At 45.2% G+C, this 17,904-nt stretch overlaps 1 protein-coding gene across 9 annotated transcripts in view; it reads left to right on the forward strand.

The window, feature by feature from the left end:
* Nucleotides 1-17,904, forward strand: part of CTCF (CCCTC-binding factor) — a 62,870-nt gene that overhangs the window by 17,506 nt on the left and 27,460 nt on the right. For 4 of the 9 annotated variants that reach the window (XM_070062611.1, XM_070062613.1, XM_070062612.1 and 1 more), the window contains exon 1: nt 9,643-9,936. The exons of the other annotated variants lie outside the window; for them this stretch is intronic. In XM_070062611.1, coding sequence (XP_069918712.1) covers nt 9,913-9,936 — 24 coding nt within the window. In that variant the 5' untranslated portion in view covers nt 9,643-9,912. Of the gene's footprint in view, nt 1-9,642; nt 9,937-17,904 lie in introns of those variants that run through there. 9 annotated transcript variants of the gene reach the window in all.

Consider the following 17,904-nt stretch of genomic DNA (forward strand, 5'->3'; position numbering starts at 1 on the left):
ATTGAGCCGCAGCGCTGGCCAAATAAATAAAATCTTAAAAAATAAAAAAGTAAAGCTCCCCAACTCCAAATCTGCTGAATTGGAGTCTCTGGAATCTATAATTTGTAAAGCTCTCTAGGTAATTCTGATATAAACTAGATTTGGGAACTAAGATAGTAGCTGCTAAAAAAATCTGAATTAGTTTTTAGGTGTTTAGGTAATTTCTTCTTGTTTCATAATGTTTTTCAAAGTGATAGACTTGTCACAGATCTCAGTCTTTCTCAATCTAAGTAATGAAGACTGCAGGGCTGCTCCAAATTCATTGTCATTCTGAATTGCTTCAAGGGATATGCGCTTGAAGTGGGGCAAGGAGATACCTGGTGGTCCCTATCATAGTTACCCTTGGAAAAGCAAGGAGTAGTGAGTGAGGTATTTGATTGCTCTGTGCCAGCTAAAGTGTCACTCAGGCTGTAGAGAGCGGGGAGAAACATCATGTGCTTGGAAGTCGGTCTCTGATACTATGGCACCAGATAAGCATTGTCTTCTGTTTCATGTATAAATGATTTTCCCCCATATATAAATGTTTGATATACCCTTAAGGAAGGGCTAGAACACAACCTTGTAAACCAGACCACAATAAATGAGATGGTTTAGTATAGTTCCACTCAGTTATGGAATCTCTTCACAAAATTTGTCTAATTCTACACATCTAAGTTTTCTTCATATTATTCTCTCTGCTGGGAAGTTCCTATTTAATGTAATTTGCTTGCCAAGGTCCATCCCATCCTTTGAAGAGCCAGCCATAGCAGTTTCTTTCCTTGAAACCCCTCTTCATGCAGGGAAGCCATCCTTTGTGCCAGAGTGGTGGAAGGTATGGTGACTCTGGTTGCAGCACATCGCAACATAGCTGCTGTTTGCTCTTCTCTCTGCTCTAAGAACCAAGCCTTGTACGGGAAACAAAGCTTCTCTGGGAGTGAACACTATGCTTCCGCATTGACTGGAAGCTGCCTCCTGTGTTTTTGTGCTTTTTCTGCTCTCCTAGAAGTCCAGATAACATTTTTGCTAGTGTACAGCAACCTAATACCCCACTACTTCCATTAACTTGAAAAGGAGCAGTTAGGACTTTTTAAATTTTTTTTTAAGAAAGCAAATTATCTCTGCTGTCAGCGTCAGACACCTTTTAATGAAAGATTTGTTAGCTCTTATTCTTCATAACAAAAGAACACTTTGGCCTCCTTCTATAGTAATTTTCACTCTTGCCATTAACAGCATTTTATTAGTATGTATTTCCTAGATTTAAAGCTTCTCAAACAGTTTTTTTTTTTAGATAGTCATTGGACAATTGTTTAGTTTTTTTTTTTTTTTTTTTTTTTTTTTTTTTTTTTTTTTTTTTGATAGGCAGAGTGGACAGTGAGAGAGAGAGAGAGAAAGGTCTTCCTTTTTGCCGTTGGTTCACCCTCCAATGGCTGCCGCAGCAGGTACGGCCGGCGCACTGCGCTGATCCGAAGCCAGGAGCCAGGTACTTATCCTGGTCTCCCATGGGGTGCAGGACCCAAGCACTTGGGCCATCCTCCACTGCACTCCCTGGCCACAGCAGAGAGCTGGCCTGGAAGAGGGGCAACCGGGACAGAATCCGGCGCCCCGACCGGGACTAGAACCCGGTGTGCCGGCGCCACTAGGTGGAGGATTAGCCTAGTGAGCCGCGGCGCCGGCTGTATTTTTTTTTAGTGCTAACAAATGGGCAAGGGGATTGTTAGCAAAACACTGTCATGAATCTAGATCTCGAACCCAGGCATTCCAAAATGGGTTGCAGTCATTTCAAGCAGTGACCCAGCTGCTCTGCCACAACAGCTGCCCCCATCTTGCCCATTTTTAAAGTCTTCAATAGTATACTCAAAGCATAAAATGGGTATTTAATAATTTTATATATGAAATTTTTGTACTAAAGATATATATTTAAAAAAGCAAAATATTGGCATGCCCTTAACTTTTTTTTAACTTATAAAGTTCTGTTTTCTTTTTAATCTCTGCCCCTCCTCACCTACCACCAACCAAAAATGTCCTAACTGCTCTTTTTCAAGTTAATGTCAAAAGAAAATCAAGAGCTGTACCTGTGACTCAGTAGGTGATTGCTGCTTCAGATAAAGGCACCTTCTGTTCCTGATAACCAAGAAACAATCACTAATATTTTTCTACTTAGCCTTCATCATTGTCTCTACTCTCCATTCTTTAAAAAAATTTTTTTGAAAGGCAGAGTTAGGAGAGGGGAGAGAGAGACATCTTGCATCCATTGAATCACTCCCCAATGGCTGCAGTAACCAGAGCTGGGCCAGGCCAAAGCCTGGAGCTTCATCCGGGTCTCCTATGTGGGTGGCAGGGGGCCAAGCACTTGGGCTATCCTCTGCTGCTTTCCCAGGCCCATTAGCAGGGAGTTAGATCGGAAGTGGAACAGCTGGGTTTTGAACTGGTGCCCAAATGAGTTGCCAGCCCCAACTTTGATGAATCTTTTTTTTTTTTTTTTTTTTTTTTTGACAGGCAGAGTGGACAGTGAGAGAGAGAGACAGAGAGAAAGGTCTTCCTTTGCTGTTGGTTCACCCTCCAATGGCTGCCGCAGCCGGCGCACCACACTGATTCAATGGCAGGAGCCAGGTACTTATCCTGGTCTTCCATGAGGTGCAGGGCCCAAGCACTTGGGCCATCCTCCACTGCACTCCCTGGCCACAGCAGAGAGCTGGCCTGGAAGAGGGGCAACCAGGACAGAATCCGACGCCCCAACCGGGACTAGAACCCGGTGTGCTGGCGCTGCAAGGCGGAGGATTAGCCTAGTGAGCCGCAGCGCCGGCCCTTTGATGAATCTTAAACTCAGATAAGATGATGGTGCATATATTTTCTTTCTTTCTTTTTTTTTTTTTTTTTTAAGATTTATTTATTTGAAAGACATAGTTACACAGATTGAAGAGAGGCAGAGAGAGAGAGGTCTACCATTCACTGGCTCACTCCTCAATTGGTCACAACGGCCAGAGCTGCACTGATCCAAGGCAGGAGCCAGGAGCCTCTTCCGGGTCTCCCACGCAATGCAAGGGCCCAAGGAGTTGGGCCATCCTCCACTGCTTTCCCAGGCCATAGCAGAGAGCTGAGTAGGAGTGGAGCAGCTGGGACCTGAACCAGCGCCCATATGGGATGCCGGCACTTCAGGCCAGGGCATTAACCTGCTGTACCACAGCACCGGTCCCATGGTATATATATATATTTTTTAATTTTTGACAGGCAGAGTGGACAGGGAGAGAGAGAGAGAGAGAAAGGTCTTCCTTTTGCCGTTGGTTCACCCTCCAATGGCTGCCGCGGGCGGCATGTTGCGGCCGGCGCATTGCGCTGATCTGAGGCCAGGAGCCAGGTGCCTCTCCTGGTCTCCCATGCGAGTGCAGGGCCCAAGCACTTTGGGCCATCCTCCACTGCCCTCCCAGGCCACAGCAGAGAGCTGGACAGGAAGAGGGGCAACCAGGACAGAATCCAGCGCCCCAACCGGGACTAGAACCCAGTGTGCCGGCGCCACAGGCGGAGGATTAGCCTTAATGAGCCGTGGCGCCAGCTGGTATGTATATTTTCAAAAAGAGCAGAGTAAGGTAGTTGTTCTATTTTATTTTTTATTTAATTTTATTTTTTTAAAGTCTAGAAACTGCTTATATTAAATGTGCATATTATCTCACTCATGGACTTAAATCTGTTGCTTTTTTTCCCAACACTGATTTATTTATTTTTATTTTTAATTAGTTTTTTTTTTTTAAGATTTATTTATTTGAAAGAGTTAAAGAGGAGCAGAAGGAGAGAGAAAGAGAAAGGTGTCTTCCATTCGCTGGTTAACTCTGCAGATGACTGCAACACCTGGAGCTGGGCTGATCCGGAGCCAGGAGCCAGGAGCCTCTTCTGGGTATCCCACGCGGGTGCAGGGGCTGAAGGACTTAGGCCATCCTCCACTGCTTTCCCAGGCTGTAGCAGAGAACTGAATTGGAAGTGGATCAGCTGGGACTTGAACCGGCACCCATATGGGATGCCAGCACTACAGGTGGCAGCCTTACCTGCTATGGCACAGCACTGGCCCCTAATTTTTTTTAAAAGATTCATTTTATTAGTTTGAGAGGTACAGTTGCAGAGAGAGGGAGAGACAGAGAAAGGTCTTCTATCCACTGGTTCACTCCCCAAATGGCTGTAAAGGCCAGAGCTGGGCTGATCCGAATCAAGGAGCCAGGAGCTTCTTTTGGGTCTCCCACACGGATGCAGGGGCCCAAGCACATGGGCCAATTTCAGCTGCTTTCCTAGGCGCATTAGCAGGGAGCTGGATCAGAATCAGGGAGTCAGGATTCAAATTGGTACTTCCATTGTGGGATTTTGGTGGCCCAAGTGGTAGATTAACATATTTTGCCACTGAACGTACCCCTGATTATTTATTTTTAAAGACATATTTGTTTGAAAGACAGAGATTTTCCATCTGCTGGTTCACTCCCCCAAATAGCCACAATGCCCAGAGTTGGGCCAGGCCTGAGCCAGGACCCTAGAACAACTACCTAGTCTCCCACATGGGTGTCAGGGGCCCAAGCATTGGGCCATCTTCCACTGCCTTCCCAGGCTCATGAGCAGGGAGCTGGATCAGAATTTGAGCATACAGGACTTGAACTGGCACTTTAATATTGGATACCGGCATGTTTTATTATTTGACAGATAGTGAGAGAGAGAGAGAGAGACAGAGAGAGAAAGGTCTTTCATCTGTTGGTACACCCCTTAAATGGCCGCTACGGCCGGAACTACGCTGATCTGAAGCCAGGAGTCAGGTGCTGCCTCCTGGTCTCCCACGCAGGTGCAGGAGCCCAGGCACTTGGGCCATTCTTCACTGCCTTCCTGGGCCACAACAGAGAGCTGGACTGGAAGAGGAGCAACCGGGACTAGAACCCGGTTCCCATATGGGATGCCAGTGCCACAGATGGAGGATAACCAAGTGAGCCACAGCGCTGGCCCCTGGATGCCGACATTTTAGATGGCAGCTTAGCAACCACTGCACCACAGTACTGGACTCTGAATATTTATTATTTATTTATTTTTAAAGACGTATTTATTTGAAAGTCAGAGTTACACAGAGAGAAGGAGAGGCAGAGAGAGGGGTCTTCCATCTCTGGTTCACTCCCCAATTGGCCACACGGCCAGAGCTATGTCAATCCAGAGCCAGGAGCTAGGGACTTCTTCCGGGTCTCCCAGGCAGATGCAGGGGTCCAAGGACTTGGACTGTCCTCTACTGCTTTCCCAGGTCATAGCAGAGAGCTGGATCAGAAGTGGAGCATACGGGACTCAAACCGGTGCCTGTATGGGATGCTGGCACTGCAGGCGGCAGCTTTACCCACTATGCCACAGCGCCGGCCCCTGATTATTTATTTTTAACTCCTTTTTTTTTCTCATCATATTCGCAATTAACATTCCCTATACTCAGAATCCTAGATGAGGCACTTCTGTCAACATTCTTCTCATTTAAAGATCTAAAAAAGAAAAAAAATGTAAAGGTGTCTGCTCTTTTCTTTGGCTTCTAATGATGTCTGATGGTTCCTACTGAAGTTTATTAGGCCAGTTGTTAGATGACCTTCATGTTAGGCTGTTTTGGAATTACTGTGTCTTATAAAAGCTCAGGGAGGCTTGGGGCTGCTATTTCATGCCAAGATAAATGTAGGCAGTCTGATCTTCTCCAGAAAATAAGTTTGGGTTTTTAGCAATCAGCTTTCTGTTATAGAGGATAGCAATATATGAAATAAGAAGTTGTAATGGCTTTATTTATAAAACAGACCCTGGGAAATTGTCCATTTCTACTGGCTTGGGAACACATCGATTATTCCTACTACATGTGTATTTTATAATAACTAGTCTCTCTAAGTGACTAAACTGAGCAGCATTAAGTGTAAAAGATTATTTGGTTGTTTACCCCTTGAATTGTCCCACGTATTTACTATATAGCTATATGATCTTTTTTTTTTTTTTTTTTGTAAAATTCATTTATTTATCTTAAAGTCAGAGTTACACAGAGAGAACGAAAGGCAGAGAGAGAGATCTTCCATCCGCTGGTTCACTCACCAATTGGCTGCAATGGACAGGGCTAGGCCAGACCAAATCCAGGAGCCCTATCCAGGTCTCCCCTGTGGGTGCAGGGCCCCAAGGACCTGGACCGTCCTCCACTGCTTTCCAGGGTGCGCCAGTGGGGAGCTGCACTGAAAGTGGAGCAGCTGGGACTCGACCAGCACCCACACAGAATGCTGGCACTCAAGTGGTACCTCAGCCCACTCAAGTGGTACCTTAATCACTACAACAAATGCCCCGAGGTGTTTGGTTTTTTTTTAAGATTTATTTATTTAAAAGGCAGAGTTAAGAAGAGGCCGGGGCAGAGCAAGCGCTCTTCCAGCCACTGGTTCATTCTCCAAATGGCCACAATGGCTGGAGCTGGGCTGATCTGAACCCCAGGAGCCAGGAGCTTTCTTTGGGTCTCTCACATGTGTACAGGGGCCCAAACACTTGGGCCATCTTATGCTGTTTTCCCAGGGTCATTAGCAGGGAGCTGGTTCAGAAGTGGAGCAACTGGGACTCCAGCCAGCATCCATGTGGGATACTGGTGTTGCCATCCCAGGCCAGCAGCCTCACTTGTTCCATCACAGTGCATCCCACCCCCACCCCCCAAGGTGTTTTTTAAGTATAACCTGTAATTATGTTGATAGGACTCTTTTTCTCTACTTAAACAATACAGGGACCAGTGCTGTGGCGTAGTGGGCTAAGCCTCCTAAGCCTCTGCTGTGGCACTGGCATTCCATTCAAGTCCCCGTTGCTCCTCTTATGATCCAGCTCTCTGCAACTTCATGGGAAAGCAGTGGAAGATGGCCCAAGTGCTAAGGTCTGCGTAGGAGACCCAGAAGAAGCTCCAGGCTCCTGGCTTCAGATGGGCAACTGTGGCCATTTGGGGAGTGAACCATCAGATGGAAGACCTTTCTCTCTGACTCTCCCTCTCTCTATCTATAACTCTACCTGTCAAATAAATACAGTCTTAAAAAATAACAAAAGGAAATAAATTCATATAGTTGAATTTTCACTTAGCATATAAGCATGTTTTATTTTTCCATGTTTCTTTTCTGCTTTTGCCTTATGCAGGAAGCATCTATGCCTATTTCGTATGACAGTGAAGACACTGATATTAGAGTATCAACAGTGTTTTTATATCCATTGTTATTGTGACCATCTAAGGAGTGAACCAGCAGATGGAAGATCTTTCTCTCCCTCCTTCTCTAATGCTTTCAAGTAAATAAATAAATCTTTTAAAAAAAAAAATCTGAGGGCCAGCGCCATGGCGCAGTAGGTTAATCCTCCGCCTGCGGTGCCAGCATCCCATATTGGCACCGGTTCTAGTCCCGGCTGTTCCTCTTCCAATCCAGGTAGCTCTGTGTTGTGGCCTGGGAAAGCAGTAAAAGATGGCCCAAGTACTTGGGATCCTGCACCTGTGTGCACCAGGAAGCAGTTCCTGGCTTTGGATCGGCACAGCTCCTGCCGTTGCGGCCATTTGGGGAATGAAACAATGAAAAGAAGACCTTTCTCTCTGTCTCTCCCTCTTACTGTCTGTAACTCTGACTCTCAAAAAAAAAAAAAAAAGAAAAAAGACTGAGAAGCCAGCGTTGTGTATCAAAGTACAAGGTATAGTTCTTTAAAAAGCTAATGAGGAGTCTGGTGCTATGATGGAGCTGGTAAAGCTGCCTCCTGGAGTGCTGGCATTCCAGGGAGTGCCCGTTTGAGACCTAGCCACTCCGCTTCTGATCCAACTCCCTGCTAATTGCCTGTGGAAAACAATGGAGCATGGCCCCAGTGTTTAGGCCCCTGCCACCCACATGAAAAACCTAGATGAGGGACCAGTGCTGTGGTATAGTGGATAAGCCACCACATGCAGTGCCAGCATCCCATATGGGTGGTGGTTTGAGTCCTGGCTGTTCCACTTCTGATCTAGCTCTCTGCTGTGGTCTGGGAAAGCAGTAGAAGGTAACCAAGTCCTTGGGCCCCTGTATTCACATGGGAGATGCGAAAGAAGCTCCTGGTTTCCAGTTAGCCTAGCTCCAGCCATTGCAGCCATTGGGGGGTGAACGGGCGGGTGGAAGATACATTTCTCTCTCTATACATCTCTGTCTTTGCCTCTGCCTCTGCTTCTCTGTAACTCTGCTTTTCAAATAAATAAATTTTTTAAGTGATTTATCCTTTAAAAAAATAGATAAATTGCCTGGCTTTGGCCTGGTCCAACACTGGCCGTTTTGCCCATCTGGGGATTGAACCAGCAGATGGAAAATCTCTTTCTCTGTCTCTCCCTCTCCCTATGAGTAACTCTGACTTTCAAAATTAATTTTAAAGAAAAAAAAAAGCTAATAATGGAAATGGGTATTTAGCTTAGTGATTAAGACATTGGCTGAAGTACATGTGTCTTGTATTAGAGTACCTGGGTTTCATACCCAGCTCTGGCTTCTTTGCTAGTGCAGACCCTGGGAGGCAGCAATGATGGCTCACATAATTGGATTGCTGCCACCCACGTGGGAGACCTGGACTGAGTTCCTGGCTTCTGGTTCTGGACTGACCCTGCTTTCAGCTGTTGTGAGCAATTGGAGAATGAATGGCTGATAGGAGATCCATATCTGTCTCCTCCCTCCCTTCTTGTTGCTCTGCTTCTAAACTAAGAGAGAGAGAGAGAGATGAATTTTAAGAACCTGTTGCCTATTCTCAAACACAGAATTTTTTAAAATACAGATTTATTTTATTTATTTGAAAGGCAGAGTGACAGAGATCTTCCATCTCCTGGTTTACTCCCTAAATAGCCACAACAGCCCAGTTTTGGCTAGACCAAAGCCAGGATCCAGGGACTCCATCCTGGTCTCCCATGTGAGTGGCAGGGATCCAAGTACTTGGGCCATCTTCTGCTGCCTCCCCAAGAGCATAAGCAGTGAGCTGCATAGAAAACAAAGCAACTGAGACTCCACTACTCTGATACGGGATGCCAACACGCAAGCATTGGCTTAACCTGCTATGGCACAGTGCCGGCTTATCAAACACAATTTTTTTTTTTTTTTTAAGATTTATTTATTTAGGCCGGCACCGTGGCTCGCTAGGCTAATCCTCCGCCTTGTGGCGCCAGCACACAGGGTTCTAGTCCCGGTCAGGGCACCGGATTCTGTCCCGGTTGCCCCTCTTCCAGGCCAGCTCTCTGCTATGGCCCAGGAGTGCAGTGGAGGATGGCCCAAGTCCTTGGGCCCTGCACCCGCATGGGAGACCAGGAAAAGCACCTGGCTCCTGCCATCGGATCAGCACGATGCGCCGGCCGCGGCGCACTGCCCGCGGCAGCCATTGGAGGGTGAACCAACGGCAAAGGAAGACCTTTCTCTCTGTCTCTCTCTCACTGTCCACTCTGCCTGTCAAAAAAAAAAAAAATATATATTTATTTGAAAGAGTTAGAGGGAGAGACAGAGAGAGGGATCTTGCATCTGCTGGTTCACTCCTTAGAAGGCTGCAACAGCTAGGACTGGGCCAGGCTGAAGCCAGGAGCCAGAAGCTTCATATGGGTCTCATGGGTGGAAGGGACCAAGCACTTAGGCCATCTTTTGATGCTTTTTCCAGGCCATTAGCAGGGGGCTGGATCAGAAGTAGAGCAGCCAGGACTTGAACTGATGCAGGCCGCAGCTCCACCTACTAACACTACAATACTGGCCCCAAATTCACAATTTTAAACACACAGAAAAAGCTAATAGTCTGTTGGTGAAGAAGAAATATAGAACATTATGTTGTAGTTAAAACAAAAGTTGTGGCTGGTCTGCACTGGTTGTGATCAAGAAGACTTTGATATAGAAGATAAACTGGGAAGAGATAAGACTGTATTCTGCATGGAAGATGCCCGACAGGAAGTATTCAGAGGTGAGGTTGGGTGGGTGGAAGAGATGGGAACAAACTGTACAGAGCTCTGGGAGCTAAGCCAGAGAGTTTGGACTTGATTCAGTAAGCATCAACCAGCATGAATTTTTGAGCCTCCTTTGGGAAGATTTAGTTTGGCATCAATACGCTGAGCAGCATAAGAAAGACCAGCCTGGTCTGTTCCTTTTTGACTCTTTTTTTCCTGTGTTCCTGGTTTTGGTCAGTCACTAGGTTCCATCAACCTGTTGCTACCTTCATTCTGTGGATATGCAATAGTTTGTCAGAGAAGTAATTTTTGTGGTGAAAGTTTATCTACGGTTTGTGATTAGAATTCTGAGAAGTTGAAAGGCTAAGTATTGTTCAGCTAACATGAATTAAGTGCCTTCTGGGCTGGCTTATGAGAAGCATAGTACCCAATCACCATATATGCATTGCTTGTTTAATATTTGTTATACCTTATTAAGTAGATGCCATTATTATCCCTATTTTGTGGAAAAAGAAACTGAGTCACAGAAGTTAGCTTATCTTACCCCAGGTCACATTGCTAATTAGTAGAACTAAATTGAAGTACAGACCTCTGGCTCTTAACTATCCCATCCTGCTTCTCTTGCCACTTCTGCATTGTAGAACATTTCCCCCATATTAAATACAGTTGACCTTCTCTATCCTTAGATTCTATATCCACAACTTGAACCAACTGCAGATTGAAATTTTTCAGGGAAAAAAATTGTGTCTGTGTCTGTACTGATGGCCGCAATGGTGCAGGGGCCCAAACACTTGGGCCATCTTCTACTGCTTTCCCAGGCCATAGCAGAGGGCTGGATTGGAAGAGGGGCAGCCTGGACTACAACTGGCGCCCATATGGGATGCCGGCACTGCAGGCAGAGGATACTGTGCCATGGCACCAGCCCCGGAGTATCCTTTAAAACAGTCTTAACAGTTTAACAGAAATACAATACTGTCACTTCAATTTTTTTCAGATTTTTTTGTCACATGTAAGACTTTTTCGAGGGGTAAAATTTGTTATTTTTTGATTTCTCCTATTATTTATGCTTCTAAGCACAAAGCCTTCCTTTCTTAGATCAGAAAACTGTTTCCCTTGTATTTTCTCAAGTTTTTGTTTTGTTTTGGTTTGTTTGTTAATGCCTCTTTATCTCATATTACAGCAGACTATATTCCAAATGGATTAAAGATAACTCATTTTTTGCCAACTTTTCTAACACCTTATATGAAATAACCCTCTTTTCTTCATTAGTTTAAAGTGACAGCTTTTTATATGCTGGAGTTTGATTCTAGATTCTCCCTCTGTTTATTGGTGTGGTACTGTCACAGTTTATTGTGTCATTACAATATTTTAGTATTTGGAAATAGAAGACCACCTTTATTATTGCTGTCTTCGTTATCTTGTTTATTTTTCAGACAAACCTTAAAAACCACTTTATAACAGGAAGAATTAATGTCTTTACATTGTTTACATCTTTGGTATTTCCATCATGGAGTAGATAGTAGTATCCCTGTTAGGAGACGTCTTCCTGGAAGTGTTTTATAATCTTTAAATAGGTCCTGCAAATGTTTAGATAATGTTAATCTTTTGATAGTTAACAATGTGACCTTTAATTTCTATATATTCTATTTTTATATGCTTTCTATTTATTAGAAATAGATATACACACAATTTCAAGTGTATTTATTATAGTCCATGCTATCCCTCAAAGAATTTGAAGAAATGAATAGAAAGTATAGTGTAAATATATTTTTAAGCCAGAAAATATAACTTAGAACAGAAAATTATTGCATAGTTTGAGAGGCAACAAGATGTGGCTTACTGAAAATGATAAGATGATCCCATCATGTTTGAAAGGCAGTTACAGAGAGAGAGAGGGAGAGAGAGAGAAAGAGAAAGAGAGGGAGATCTTCTGTCTTCTGGTTCACTCCCCAAATGGCTGCAGTGGTCAGGGCTGGGCCAGGCCAAAACCAGTAAAGTGTAGCTCATCTGGGTCTACCATGTGTGAAAGACAAGAACTCAAACACTTGAGCCATTTTCCACTGGCTTCCTAGGCAACATTAGCAGGGAGCTGGATGGGAAGTGAAACAGATAGAATCTTAACTGGCACACATGGGATACTGGCATTGCAGGCAGAGGCTTAACCCACTGCACTGCAACACTGGCCCCAGGAATATCTTTAATGTGCTTTTTTTTTCCTTCAGATTTTTATAAATAAGCTAATATACTTTCAAAATCTAGAGGGAAATTTGTCCTGGAAATAAGTATAAACCCCCTTTTAGTGGTGTTGGTCCTCAAAGAGGGGATTTGACCAAAGTTAAAAGGTATGCCCAGCTCAAGGAAGGGGAGAGAACCAGAGAATGTGTTAAGAATGGGGGAAGGGAGGGAAAGTGTGTGTGTTTTGAGTCAAGAGGAACTGAGTGTAAGCAGGGATCCCTAGAGCAGGGAAGGAGATGGATTGAAGCTGTTAGCAGGGGGCAAGGCAACTAGGAGCACACCATCCCCAGGGAGTGGGGGAAGAGAGACATGAGTGGGGGAAGTGAGACATGGTTCAGCCTATGGGTTTAGTTATTGATTCGGAGGAGAGACTCCCTTCTTCTGGAGGAAGTTAGGTAAAGGAATCCATTGCTTGAGGGGATGCACTGAGATTTTTTCAAGCAGCATGAGAGAGAGGTTAGTGGCTTACTTAGATTGTGTTTGATGTATCCCTGTACAAAATGGGAGCTACTGTTTTAATACCTAAGTAAAAACTGCTGTTGTTGGACTGTATACCATGTTTTTTTTTACAGGGAGAGAAAATTCTGTCAGCTCAATTCCTTGGCAACACAATTGGTTTCTTTTTTTTTTATTTTTTAAGATTTTTATTTATTTGAGAGGTAGAGTTATAGAGTGAAAGAAAAAGAAAGGTCTTCCATCCTCTAGTTCACTCCCCAATTGGCCACAACGGCTGGAGCTGGGCCGATCCAAAGCCAGGAGCCAGAAGCTTCTTCCAGGTCTCCCACGTGGGTGCAGGGACCCAAGGACTTGGTTCCACTACTTTCTCAGGCCATAGCAGAGAGCTGAATCAGAAATGGAGCAGCCGGGATAAGAACCAGTGCCCATGTGGGATGCTGGCACTGCAGGCAGAGGATTAACCTATGGTACCACAGCAGCGGCCCCCCACAATTGGTTTCTGTTTGTACTCCTTTATACCAATTCTTTTTCAATCTGGCTTATAATTCTGTGACTTTTTTAGGTTAGACTTGGTTATTTACAAGCAATATCTAACATTTTAAGTTTTCAAAATCACAGCAGAGACAAAACGGATTTTTTTCTGTTCTTCAGATTTTTTTTTGCTACAGTATGCCAGGCAGCGCAGAGATTGTTTTTCTTTACCAACTTTATTTTATTTTAAAGATTTATTTTTTATTGATTTGACATCAGGAGGAGATACCTTCCATCCTCTGGTTCATTGCCCAAATGGCTGCAACAGATGGGGCTGGGCCATGCCTAAGCTAGGAGGCAGGACCTCTGTCCAGGTCTCCCATGTGGGTGGCAGGGGCCCAAGCACTTGAGCCATCATCTGCTGCTTTCCCAGGCATATTAGCAGGGAGCTAGATCAGAAGCGGAACAACCACAACTTAAACCCTCTCACTCCAGTATAGGATGCTGTTGTTTCAAGCAGTGGCCTTAACTGATTGCACTATAATACTGGTCCCTCTACCAATTTTGTTATTGAGGATATTCATTTTATTTTTACTTATTAAAAAGTTATAGGGGCTGGTGTGATGTAGTGGTTAAAGATGCTGCCTATGACACTGGCATCCATATGAGTGCCAGTTCCACAACCAGTTCTGCAACCATGTGGGAGACCCAGAAGCTCCTAACTCCTGGCTTCAGTCTTACCTAGCCCTAGCTGTTGGAACCATTTGGAGAGTAAACCAGTGGATGAAAAATCTCAGTCTCTACCCACACCCCATCATCCATAACTCCTCTCTGCAAATAAATAAAATAAATCTTTAAAAAAAAAAAAAAAAAAAAGAGTACAGCGACAGAGATTGCATCTGCTGTTTCATTTCCCATATGCTGGGTGTGGGCCAAACCAGAGCCAGGAACCTGGATCTCCATCCATTTCTCGCATGGGATTGCATTTGAAAGACAGAGCAAGAGGTCTTCTATCCATTGTCCTCAATGTCCAGGGACAGGGTTGGTCCAAGCTAAAACTAGGAGACTGGAACTCCATCCAGGTCTCCCACATAGGTGGCAGGGCCCCAGATTCTTGGGCCACCATCCTCTGCTTTCCCAGGTGTATTATGAGGGAGCGGGATTGGAAATGGGAGTTGGACTTTGGCACTCCATAATGAGATGGCCAGCATTAAACGTAGCTGCTTCACCCACTGCCACAACACCAGACTCCTGGTACTCATATACTTGAGCATCATTTGCTGCCTCTGAGGATGTACATATGCAGGAAGTAAGATGGGAAGCATAGTAGTCAGGACTCAAAACAACATTCTGATAAGGCATGTGGGAGACAGGCATCTGGGATTATGTACTAGTTTTCTGATGGGGCCATTATTAACATTTACAGCAGTGAATTTCTTTTAAAAATATATATTTATTTGAAAGGCAGAGTTACAGAGGGGGAGAGAGAGATGTTCCATACACTGGTTCACTCCCCAAAAGGCTTCAGTGGCCACAGCTGGGCCATTCTGAAGCCAGGAGCCACCATCTTCTTCTGGGTCACCCAAGTGGGTGCAGGCCCAAGCACTTGGGCCATTCTCTGCTGCTTTTTCAGGTGCATTAGCAGGGAGCTGGACTGGAAGTAGAGCAGCTGGGACTCGAGGTTGCATCCATATGGGATCCTGGTGCTACAGGTGGTAGCTTTCCTTGCTACGCCACAGCACCAGCCCCAGCAGTAAATTTTTTATTTCTTGATGTTTTTTCTGAGAATATCTCTGAGGTAAAGGGCTTTTACTGTGTTCTGTATCTTCATACATTGTGATTGTCATCCTTTTTGCTAGGATACTAACTTTGGAATCTTCATGGCCCAGAAAATTGTTAAAAAACAGTAAGTGAGGCTAATACTGCTGTGCAGTTAGTTAAGCCACCAGTTGGGAAACCCACAGCCCTTATCTGAGTGCCTGGAATCAGGTCCCACCCCTGCTTCTGACCTGCCTCCCTGTTGACGTACACTCTGGGAAGCAGCATGTAATGAATGTCTCAAGTAGTTGGGTCCCTGCCATTCAAATGGGGGAGCTCCATGGAGTTCCTGGCTTAGCTCAGATGGAAGATCTTTGTGTCTCTTTCTGTTGCTCTCTACCTTTCATATAAATAAATAAGCATTTTTTAAAAGATGAAGATTGATATTGTAATACTAAATTGCAAATTCTGATTCTGCAGATCAGGGGTGATCCTGAAGTTCTGTGTTTATAACAAGCTCTAAGGTTATGCCATTTCTGCTGCCTCTCAGAACATACTTTTAGTAAGAAAAATATAAAGCATCTAGAGGTACTATTTTTTTAAAGGTTAATTTATTTATTTGAAAGAGTTACACAGAGAGAGAAGTAGAGAGAGAGAGAGAGAAGTTTTCCATTCGATGGTTCACTCCCCAGTTGGCTACAATGGCTGGAGCTGCACTGATCCGAAGCCAGGAGCCAGGAGCTCCTTCTGGGTCTCCTACGCGGGTCATCTTCTGAGCCATCTTCTACTGCTTTCCCAGGCCATAGCAGAGAGCTGGATCAGAAGTGGAGCAGCCGAGACTAGAACCGGCGCCCATATGGGATGCCAGCGCTTCAGGCCAGGGCGTTAACCCGCTGTGCCACAGCGCAGGCCCCTGAGGTACTGTTTTGGACATACTGGGTTAAATAAAGCAGATTACTAAAGTTAACTTAACCTGTTTCTTTTTACATGTCTAATCTGAAATATGAAGTTTTAATTATTTAAAACTAGAAAATCTAAAATACGGAAGTATTTATCTTTAAGTATTTATTTATTTTTTATTTATTTTTTGACAGGCAGAGTGGATAGTAAGAGAGACAGACAGAGAGAAAGGTCTTCCTTTTGCCGTTGGTGCACCCTCCAATGGCTGCCACGGCTGGCGCGCTGCGGCCGGCGCACCACGCTGATCCGAAGCCAGGAGCCAGGTGCTTCTCCTGGTCTCCCATGGGGTGCAGGGCCCAAGCACTTGGGCCATCCTCCACTGCACTCCCTGGCCACAGCAGAGAGCTGGCCTGGAAGAGGGGCAACCGGGACAGAATCCGGCGCCCCGACCGGGACTAGAACCCGGTGTGCCAGCGCCGCTAGGTGGAGGATTAGCCTATTGAGCTCCGGTGCCGGCCGTTTTTATTTATTTTTATTTGAAAGATACAGAGATCTTCCATCCAATGGTTCACTACCCAAATGCTCACAAATAGCTGAACCTGGGTCAGACCAAAGCCAGAAACCAGAACCTCAATCTAGGTCTCCCCTTTGGGTGGCAGGGACCAAGTACTGGAGCCAGCAACTGCTACCTCCTAGTGTACATATTTGCAGGTTTGAGCCAAGACTCAAACCCAGACACTTGAGTTTGGGATGCAGATGTTTCAGGCAGCAACAAATGCCTGATCTACATTGTATTTTTATTGGGCAGTACTGGTGTAAAGCATTTCTATCCCCTAAATAAGCTATCTGAAAAATATTGGCTATACAGTTAGACTTAGGATCATGCTTAAAGTAGTTTTTTTTTTTTTTTAAAGATTTTATTTATTTGACAGGTAGAGTTACAGACAATGAGAGAGAGAAATAGAGAGAAAGGACTTCCTTCCGTTGGTTCACCCCCCAAATGGCCGCTACCGCCAGAACTACGCTGATCTGAAGCCAGGAGCCAGGTGCTTCCTCCTGGTCTTCCACACAGGTGCAGGAGCCTAAGCACTTGGGCCATCCTCCACTGCCTTCCTAGGCCACAGCAGAGAGCCGGACTGGAAGAGGAGCAGCCAGGACTAGAACCTGGTGCTCATATGGAATGTCGGCACCTCAGGCGGAGGACTAGCCAAGTGAGCCACGGCGTCACCCCCCCAAAATAGTGTGTTTTTTTAAGATTTATTTGAAACACAAGAGTTACAGCTAGTAGAGAAGGTGGGCGGGACAGGGGGCTCTTCCATCTGCTGGTTCACTCTTCAAATGGCCGCAGTGGCTAAGGAGCCAGGAGCCAGGAGCTTCTTCCAGGTCTCCCATGTGGTTGCAGAGGCCCAGAAACTTGGGCCATCTTCTGCTGCTTTCCCAGGTGCACCAGTAGGGAGCTGGCTTGAAAGTGGAGCCAGCTGGGATTTGAACTGGCACCCATATGGAATGCCAGTGCTGCAGGCTGGGGCGTTAACCTACTGTGCCACGGCATTGGCCTCTTAAAAGTTGTTTCTCACAGTTAAAAGTATAAATGGGGGGTGGGGGTGGGGACAGCACTGTGGTGTAACCGGTAAAACCACTGCCTTCAGTGCCAGCATCCCATATGGGCGCTGGTTCGTATCCCATCTGTTCCACTTACAATCCAACTCTCTCCTATGGCTTGGGAAAGCAGTAGAAGATGGCCCAAGTCCTTGGGTCCCTGCACCCATGTGGGAGACCTGGAGGAGGCTCCTGGCTCCTGACTTCAGATTGGCGCAGCTCTGGCCGTTGCAGCCAATTGGGGAGTGAACCCGCGGATGGAAGACTCTCTCCCTCTCTTTCTGCCTCTCCTTCTCTCTCTGTGTAACTCTTTCAAATAGGTAAAATCTTTAAAAAAAAAAAAAATATATATATATATATATATATATATAAATGCAGTCTTGTAGTAAAAGTGCCAGCGCATGGATACTTGAACATTTTAAATTGATGGGCAAATTGTAAAGTACTGTACAAATGTCTTTTTTCTCCCAACCTTCTGCAGTAGCATTTATTATTCTTGTCCCCCTGTTGTGGAGCAGCTAGTAGGAAGCCTTTGGGTTGAACGTTACATTATTTTTCTTTTGGGT

This window comes from Oryctolagus cuniculus, chromosome 18 (genome assembly GCF_964237555.1).
Source record: "Oryctolagus cuniculus chromosome 18, mOryCun1.1, whole genome shotgun sequence".
NCBI classification, from domain to species: domain Eukaryota; kingdom Metazoa; phylum Chordata; class Mammalia; order Lagomorpha; family Leporidae; genus Oryctolagus; species Oryctolagus cuniculus.